General features: G+C 34.1%; 1 protein-coding gene across 1 annotated transcript; it reads right to left on the reverse strand.

The window, feature by feature from the left end:
* Positions 1–3,065: 3,065 nt before the first annotated feature.
* LOC129265329 (kelch-like protein 28) lies at positions 3,066–9,722 on the reverse strand. The gene is made up of 5 exons (XM_064102370.1): positions 8,640–9,722; positions 8,156–8,301; positions 6,301–6,744; positions 5,727–5,935; positions 3,066–4,367 (listed from the first exon to the last, which is right to left on the reverse strand). Exons 1-5 carry the CDS (start codon positions 9,471–9,473, stop codon positions 4,204–4,206), a joined length of 1,797 nt encoding a protein of 598 aa, XP_063958440.1. The 5' UTR covers positions 9,474–9,722; the 3' UTR covers positions 3,066–4,203.
* Positions 9,723–9,941: the final 219 nt, after the last annotated feature.

Genomic DNA, 9,941 nt, shown 5'->3' on the forward strand with positions numbered 1-9,941 from the left:
CATAATTATGGGATGAACATCATGCGGCAGAAGTTTGCTGAACTAAATAATTAAAATATGACAGCTTATTTAATCAATTTAGAAACTTTTTTTTTAATTTAATACAATGATAGCTGAGTGGAGCACTGTGATACACATTATGTGCAAGCATACATATACCACTGCCTGTCCACTATGGCCCATATTCCGAAGTCAAATTTAACTTGGGCTAAGTTATGGGAAGCTGAAAAAATTTCACATTTTTATTCAAATTGCATATTTTTTTTCATAGAGCTACTTTTTTTTAATATTTACCTTGTTCTTTCCCCATGTCTTAACGATGAAGTAAACTATTTTAGATTATTCCAATACATTTGAGAAAGAATTTAGCACCAAAGTTGCTGACAAATTGAATCCCTGCTGTTAGAAATATGTGTATGTGTCAGACTTTGCTATCAAACTTTCCACCACAGGGCCTAAATTAAACTCAAGTTCATAATATCATATGGGTCTATGAAACTGGTCAATTTCCTGATGAAGACATTATTTAGGGGGAAATCCAAGTCATGGTCACCGTTGACATGTCAGGCAAAGTAAGCCAAATTAAGCTGCTTAGTATCTCGTGCTGCTTTGCTCCACCAAGTTTATACCACATGTACAGACTATTATGACATACTTTAAGCAGTCGGCCTGTGAATGTGCAAATTTGCACTCAATTGCGTGGAAGGGAAAATGTATGCATCCTTCTTTCAATGCAACATATACATTTGCATAACATTGTTACTGAGCAAAATAATAGAATTAAACAAGAAATTACACAGGTACTCATTCCCAAAATTATATTTAAATACACCGTTTATGTATGAACAATATAAACAAAAACATGGGATATATTGCAAAAATATATGATTAACAATTCAGCTATTTAATACACTATCATTGATATGTAATTATTTCAAATTTGAAGAAACGGTGGAGTAAAATAATAAAATGGAAGATCAGACACAACTGAATAAAATTTGAGAGAATAAATAGCTCAAGTTTTCACACAAGTAATAATATTGCGTAGAAATAATAAGCGAAGTCTAGGGGATGTCACCAACACTACATCAGGAAATGATTCAACTGAGATCCAAGATTCATGCAAACTAATACTGCATATGAAATACATACTAATGATATAGTGTAACCCATTTTTGGTCCAACAAATATCAAATTAAGTAAAAAGCACAAGAACAGCAATACTGATGGCAAACAAGAAATTTTAAACATTTTTAGTGTAAAGAAATTATTTCAATGCCCATACATGTTAACTGAAAAATTTATGAGACAAGTATACACTGATTACAGAATACATAGATGCAATGCTTCTTCTTGAAATTCTGTCCATCGTACAATGCCGTTCTCTTGATTTAATATGATATCCCAGTAATGATGCATGCATATTTCAAATTACAAATTATCAAAATGATTATTGAAATCAACAAAAAAAGATGACAGTGCAATACTCAATGACTTCCATTTAATCTGTAGATGTTAATACATAGATTGATAAATTAAAAAATTATTTATAAAGATCACAGTGCCAACTGTACTATAGGCAACAGCAAAGCTATTTGTCATTTCATTTCTTTAAAAAAATATTCTTATACCTCAGTCACATTCGCTCTACGGCGGCCGTACGGCCAGTCGAAAACAGCCGTTTTATTAATTTTTTGTATTCCAACCGCCTATATGCAGCTATTACAAAAAATGTAAAAACGGCCGTTTTCGACTTGCCGTACCGCCGCCGTAGATCAAGTGTGACCAAGGTATTAGTGACAAGTTTAATCAGAAATTATCATTTTGATTTCTATTTATTTTATCCAAAAAAATAAAAAATAAAGTAAAAAATAAAGCTAAATAATGATAACCATATATTGTGTATACTGTACTGCAAACAGGTAAAAACCAAGTTGTATGATTTTCCTACTACAAAACTGGCACATGTAATCACCAAAAATATATAATTTCCAAATAAGTATGTAAAAATCAAGATGTAAAACATTAACCCATATGAGACAGGGGTCCTATTTTCCTACTACGAAAATATTTTAATAAATGAGAATTCTAATAAAATGAAATAATAATTTTGATTTATATTAAAATATTACCTTTGAAGGGGTCAATGGAAATTGTGTATACATGTATAATTCAAATCTCCAAGTTGAAGTGTACTTCAGACATATATTTACATGATACTTTATTCAAGCATTTAAAGGGGAATGAAACCTTTGGAACAAGTTCGCTTTAGTGAGAAAAAAAAAATAAAATAAAATAAGATCAAAGCAAGTTTGAGGAAAATCTGACAAATAATGAGAAAGTTATGAGCATTTGAATAATGCGATCACTAATGCTATGGAGATCCTTCCATTAGCAATGCAACAAATATTTGTGATGTCACATGTGAACAACTTTCCCATTGATGGACTATATCCCGAAAATGTATATTTTTGCTCTTTCTTAGGGCGATACAAACTCTTTATCCATAATGTATTCTTTGAAAATCTGTATTATATGCCCTCCTATAGAAAGCATACATGATCTACTGATAGATGTGATAAAAGAAGCAGTTTAAGTGAAATATATAGAAAAGTAATGGGAAAGGTGTTCACATGTGACATCACACATCTTTGTCGCATTGCTAATAGGAGGATCTACATTACAATAATGATCTAAACTTCAAATGCTCATAACTTTTTTATTATTCATTCAATTTTTCTAAAACTATCATTGATCTGTTTCTTTGATTTTTCTGTTTTTGCACAAGCTATCTTGATTCAAGTGTTTCATTTTCCTTTAATGAATTTTTATTAATACATCCAACGCTATGTGATTTGTGCTGAATGAAAATATGTATTTGTCATCGATAACAAGTACTATTGGCAAAAAGATTAATGAGAGTAACCCTTTTTTTATTTTCAGTTTTCATCAAATATTTCAAACAATACTCTCTACATACACATATTTTTTCAGAAAAGAAGAAGGGTATATATATATATATATATATATATATATATTTATACATATACTCTTTCTTATTCTTTATAACACTTGGTAACAATATCACCTCTGGTCCCTTTATCACCTGTTAATAACTATTGCATCATTTTCATTGATTCATACAGTCAACTTTATATGGATAATAAACAGTTAAATATGTGAGATAATAAATGTATATATGCACAGTCATATGATTGATATTGCTGTCGAGGTAATCAAAATTACACACATGTAAGCAAACCCACATCCTGTTCATAATCCTCATCTAAAACAGATCTAGACAAATTACACGACGTTAATAAAATCCAGATAAATAATAATATTAATAAGTTTAATATAGGGGCTGTCTATCCATGATTATTGTTTTGATTATTTGATTAAGTGATTAAAATTAATTCTTCATTTACTTTATGTATGAAAAGTGCCCAATTTCAGATCAAAGGCCCCATGATACAAACAACATCCTGTTCGAGGACTAGTCTAATGCCCATTACCGCATTAGTGTTATGACAAATGGTCTGATTGCAGGTCTAATATCCTAGTGAAGGAATAGGTTTAATGCCCAATTACATGTACATGACTAATGTCACATTTAATGAGTACAAAAAACAATGTATAATGTGAACACAAATATTTATCTGCAGTAATACTGATTTCTTTTACCAACTTACTTTTATCAGTATGAAACCTTAATTCCATTATTTTACAAACTCGACATCCTTGTCATAATATTTCTGTACCCAAAATGAGCTTTTGACAATTAATTCTTGCACCCTTAGGACTCTTTATGACATGTTCTAAAAAAAGGGGGGGGGGGGGCTTCTTCAATTACCATTTCTCCAGTGACCGATTAATTGTATCATTTGAGAATGAAACTTCTTCCTATAAATCTGCAATCAGACTGAAAAAATTCAATGGCCATTTTCCCCTTTTAATATCATACTGAAGAAAAAGGTTTATCAATTTATCATATTTTGAAATAGTTGGCAGATTGAGGAATCATTCATGAAAATGTCATTATTGACTAAATTTTCAGTCCTGAAATCCATGGTTTGGATTGATTGGGAAAAAAAGTCTGTGTTCCCACGTCCGATAATGACAACTTCAACTTGCCATTGCCGACAAATTTCTTGAATTGGTACCCAGAGAGAGCACAGGATATGGGTTTATATGATACTTGGCTTACAAGGCAGCAAAGGCAAAATTACACCTGCAATTCAGCATGGTCTTGGCCAATGTCCAGGTGTCTGTGAATGGGTCATACTTCTCCACCCGGTCAAGATAGGCTGCCCCAGAATGACCACCAGCTGCATAGATATGTCCACCCATAACAGTCACTCCAAGACCTGTGAAATACGATTCAGTTGAAATAGAGATCTGAATAAAATTAAAAATCGTCGGCCTTATGCCAGAAGGGCCTTAGCCATTTTTGGGCATTCCGAGATAAAAGCCTTTAAAGTTTTTCCATTTCTGATATCGTAAACTTTGTGTCCATTTCTTAGTTTCTGAATTCAATCTTGACACATAAGTTTAATGACCATGTTTTACACAATACAATATCAAATAATTGGATGAAAGATCAAAATATTTAGCTTAATATGCAAAAAATTAGTTAAGGGCTTTTTGGCATATGTATGGTACAATTTTTTGTTAATGACATCAGATAAAAAAAATACCAAACTATCATCTTACACTCTTCAGCATAAGCCACAAGTGAAGACCAAATCAGGGCACCATCTAAGAAGGTTGTTATTGATAATTTGATTCAAAATCTTTGGTTTTTATTGACTACGAAGCCATAGCAACTTATTGTTACCACAAAACTCTCAGTTAATGGAAAAACTTAAAGGTCAAGTCCACCCCAGAAATTTTTTTATTTTAATTAAAAGAGAAAAATCAAACAAGCATAACGCTGAAAATTTGATAAAAATCGGACGTAAAATAAGAAAGTTACGATATATAATTGAAAGTTTTGCTTATTTTTCACAAAACAGTTTTATGCACAACTCAGTGACATGCAAATGAGAGAGTCGATGATGTCCCTCACTCACTATTTCTTTTGGTTTTTTTGGATCAAAATCGGACGTAAAATAAGAAAGTTACGATAATTGAAAGTTTTGCTTATTTTTCACAAAACAGTTATATGCACAACTCAGTGACATGCAAATGAGAGAGTCGATGATGTCCCTCACTCACTATTTCTTTCTTTTTTTTATTGTTTGAATTATACAATATTTCAATTTTTACAGATTTGACAAAAAGGACCAACTTGACTGAACTGTAAAATGTTAAAACAATGGTAATTCAACATGTTCAGGGAGGAATAAGACTTTTTTCACAGTACAACAGGGAAAACATTTGAATATTTCATAATAAAATACAAAAGAAATAGTAAGTGATGTCATCAGTCCCCTCATTTGCATACTGCCCAGGATGTGAATATAAAGTGTTTTGTGAAATTAAGCAAAACTTTAAAATGTCATAACTTTCTTATTTTACATCCGATTTTTGATGACATTTTCAGTGTATATTCTTGTTGGATTTTTCTCTTTTTATTCAAATCAACTTTTGTTGGGGTGGACTTGTCCTTTAATTGAGAGGAAATCAGGCACTGGAAGCTTAGAGATAAAACACTGCATTAGCTTCAGAAAAAAAAAGTATTAAAAAAAATACATCAAAATTTAAGAAATACTATTTATACAAACCTGTTCTTGGCATGCCCATTGAAGCCACTGTTTTCCAATTATCCTGATGCGGGTCATAACGTTCTACGCTGTCTAGATACTGCTCCCCATTGTGTCCTCCAACAACATAGATGAACCCATGAAGTACAGCTACCCCAAAGTTAATCCTTCGATCGGTGAGTGGTGCTACCTTTTCCCAGAAGTCCTTGTCTGGATCATATCTTTCCATACTACGTGAAAATCAAAGGATAACAACCATACATCAATTTACATGCATTTTATGGATTACAATTAGGTAAAAATTGGTCTTCATAATGAAATAAAAAATACACTGTACCAAGTATCACATAGCCCTATTCATGTTCATTGTGAGAAGAAACTAAAAAAATGTGGGTTGGATGTACAAAAAGGTCAATTTATAATCAGCCTAAGAAATAGTATTTATAATCAACTTAATTCTGCCTTTCCTCCATAGCAAGTGACACTCAACCTTATTCAGTCATCTTGTATTGAACATGAAGGAATCTAAAGAGCAATACTTTGCAGAGTAAAATGCGTCAGATAAATCACCAGGTAGTCAGGTACAACATCCTACCTGTTAAGATAGTTAGGTCCATAGCCACCAATGGCATAGATCTTTCCATCAACTACAGCTGTGGTGAAGATACTCCTGCGTTCAAGCATTGGTGTGGCCATTTTCCACTGGTTGTTCTTTGGACAGTACACTTCTACATTCTTCATGTAAGACTCTCCATTATATCCTCCGAGAGCGTAGATTTTCCCATTAAGCACTGCAACACCATGATTGCTCCGACACATGTGCATGCTGGCCGCTGTACTCCAAGTGTTAGTGTCTGGATGCCATCTTTCAACACCATTGTCATAGCAACGATAGGAGGTGCCGTTTCTGAGTTGGCATCGCACTCCTCCGATGACGTACAGGTTCTGGTCAACAACTGCGGCAGCGCATTCCTGAAGCCTGCAGTTCAAGGAGGCTACTTCACTCCAGCTATCTGTCTCTGCTCGGTAGACTTCAACACTGGAAAAAAAAAGATAAAGTAAAAATTTTAAGTTGGAAAAAAATATATCACATATATGTATATATACCGTGAGAGTCAAAAAGAACTTGATACCTGACAAATCACCAATTCAAGAAAAAAATATCTCACGAACGCATAATCACTATATATGACTGGAAAGAGTATCTTCTCCCAAATAATATGATACCATATTTTGATTTGCACCAAAGTAAGGCATGAATGCAATGAATGAACTCTAGATGCCAATTATGTTATAATCCTACATGAGTTAGTAAACATATTTGCAAATCCATTTTTAATTAAATTAACTTGAGAATTGATAGTAAAAAGTGTTTATTGAACAATTATAATGTAAACTACTGAAAAAGTGTTTTGAAGTGGATTTTAATGCTGCTCTTGTAGACTTATCATGGCTTTATTTTACAGGCTCTTTGTGATCAAGGATCAAATGTACAAAATTGATTTATTTAATATATCAAATATAAACATAATAAATAGTGGATGTGTGACACACCAGGATTCTTAAGATCATAAAGGAAGATTTACTGGGGAAATGCAAAAATCGAAAGTGTCATAACTCTTATTTGATTGAATTTTGGTGGTGTTGCTGTGTTTGGGGATTTATTATTGTCTACTTTTTTTAAGATTAACTTGATACTAAATTAAAATTGTCTTTAAAGGAGAATGAAACCCTTGAAACCAGCTGAATCCATATCAAAGAGAAAAATCAAAGAAACATATTGTTGAAAGTTTGAGGAAGATTGAATGAATAATAAGAAAGTTATGAGCATTCGAATATTGAGATCACTAGTGCCATGTAGATTCTCCCAACGGCAATGCGACCAAGATCTGTGATATCACACACGTACAACTCCCTCATTACTTTAGTACTTATTTCACTTATATTCTCACTTTTATAGAGTCTATCACAAGGTGAGGTGTTCTCTTTATGAGATGACAAGTACAGAGGTTTCACAACATTATATCATTGATGAATCGTTTGTCATATGATTAGAATGAGCAAAAAGAGATGTTTTGGGGTATATTTTCAGTGTCCAAATGGGAGAGTTGTACGTGTGTGACATCACAGATCTTGGTCGCATTGCCAATGGGAGGATCTCCATAGCATTAGTGATCTCGACATTCAAATGCTCATAACTCTTTTATTGCTAGTCCTATTTTACTCAAAGTTTTGTTGATCTTATTGTTTGATTTTTCTGCTTTCACAAAAGCTAACTTGCTCCAAGAGTTTCATTCTCCTTTAAGCAGAAGCAAACTGTCAGGCAGAACATTTTTTATCATAAGGACTTTGGAGCAATAGTTAAAGAACATTCAACAAGGTTTTATTTTTCTATGAATGGGCATGCAATATTGATGATAAACATTTTCATCATTCTCATTTTCGTTTACCTGTCAAGAGTTGCAAACAAGCCATTCTTTCCTCCAACAGCACAAAACATCTCTAACTCTCCTCTCTTCTTTAATTTGTCTTTCATGTTTTTGGCCAGTGTAAGCCGATCCTCTGTGTTGAGATGGTATTGCAGTGCTTTGTTCACCTACAGAATAGAAATGGATCCAGATTAAAAAATATACTCGGACCATGTACTGATTTTGATGATATGTAATTCATTGAATACCCATCAAATCCGTTACAACTACTTGAGATGTACTATATCATTCACATTTTCTTTTGAAATCAGGACACATAACGAGGGAACCCTGCTACTATCATCTTTAAAATGTCTTTCAGTGGACACAGACACAAATGAATCACTGAAGTGATTAAACAATATTCAATAAAATGTTTGTAAACAAAGTGATGAAATATGGATTCATTAAATTATTGAAAGAAAGGACACATAACAAGAAAATATCAGGAGGTAAATTATCTTACCTGTTCTTGGCAGAGAGCATTCTCCTTGATAAAGGGGTGGGTGCTGTATAACTTTGTTAAAGTCTTATGTGTGAGCTGAGGCAGCCGTATACACTGAAGAGCTCTTCCAAGATAGCACTGTCGTCTGTTAGGATCGTAATTCAACCAGATATCAAGAGCATCAAAGACCACTTCTTCAGACGAAATATTGAGGTCATCTCTTGACAGGATTCTAGTCAACTCTTCAAAGACAAGATGGCAAAATTCTTCGCTCTGGCTGAGTTCTTGAAAATGAGCAGCAATGAATTTATCACCATATGCCTGAAGTTCCTTACAAGCATGGACTTCGGCAAAATGAGTGATCCCAAGGCAATTTGTGGCATGGAGTTGAGATTGTAAGAACTCGCAGCATAGCTTTTTTACAGAATGCATTTGAAAAAGATTAGCTGCTGGCAAGAGAGATTGGACATTGACATGGGTAACTGCTATTTTTCCTGTGTAGGCAAAGTCTACAAGAGTGTTGATTGCTGTCTTATCGACTGATTTCAGATCAATTTCTTCTTTCTCACTTTCACACAAATTTCCAGTGAACATGGCCTTAAAATAGGGGCTACACCCAGAGAGCACTGCTCTGTGGGCTTTTACTTTATGGCCATCTACTCTAAGAACAACATCACATAAATCTCCCTGTTGCTGTAGGCTGTGCATTTCTCGCAGCACCATTCTTGCATGACCGGACACCTCACTGCTTACCCCGCCCGAGCTCCCGGGTATTGCCACTGGGCAGCTGGCCTGAGATCCATTATTGTGATTGCGACCATCGCGACGGTCAACACAATCTTGTTCGCGACTCATTCCGATTTCGACCAAGATATCTCCCTGAAATAACACACAAAATATCCCAGATATCACGTATTCATATCAAGTAGTAAGTACAAAATCCTGCAACACTAGCACACTTATCTCGCCTGGCTGTATCAACCATTACGGCACATTACATGGGTTAAACAGCTTCTCACAAAATCCACTCCTCGGTGACCTCCATCTTAGGATCTGTTGATATTTAATTAACTATGAAGTGCAAAATGTGTCCCCAAGACAAACAAACTAACCCTTCTCAGCTCCGCATCCCGGGGTTCCGCATCACCAATGCAGTGACACGCATGGGCGCCACATCAGTGTATGCCACGCCCCCCCCCAAAAAAAAAGGAATTTTAAGGGTGGGAGCACCATAGGCCATGTCCGCCCCAATTCATTGTTAAACAATGAATTGATAAACTAGATTAATAACTATGAATTAGAAAATGAGTGTAGTGGATAAAA

Source organism: Lytechinus pictus, chromosome 7, assembly GCF_037042905.1.
Source record: "Lytechinus pictus isolate F3 Inbred chromosome 7, Lp3.0, whole genome shotgun sequence".
Taxonomy (NCBI): Eukaryota; Metazoa; Echinodermata; class Echinoidea; order Temnopleuroida; family Toxopneustidae; genus Lytechinus; species Lytechinus pictus.

What these genes read in the sequence shown, in the direction of transcription:
- LOC129265329 (XM_064102370.1), bottom strand. Translation starts at nt 9,473, where the DNA reads ATGAGTCGCGAACAAGATTGTGTTGACCGTCGCGATGGTCGCAATCAC. An exon ending in ATGCTCTCTGCCAAGAACAG is followed by an intron (nt 8,302 to 8,639) that starts GTAAGATAATTT and finishes TCTATTCTGTAG; the next exon opens with GTGAACAAAGCACTGCAATA. An exon ending in AATGGGCATGCCAAGAACAG is followed by an intron (nt 4,368 to 5,726) that starts GTTTGTATAAAT and finishes CGTATTTCACAG; the next exon opens with GTCTTGGAGTGACTGTTATG.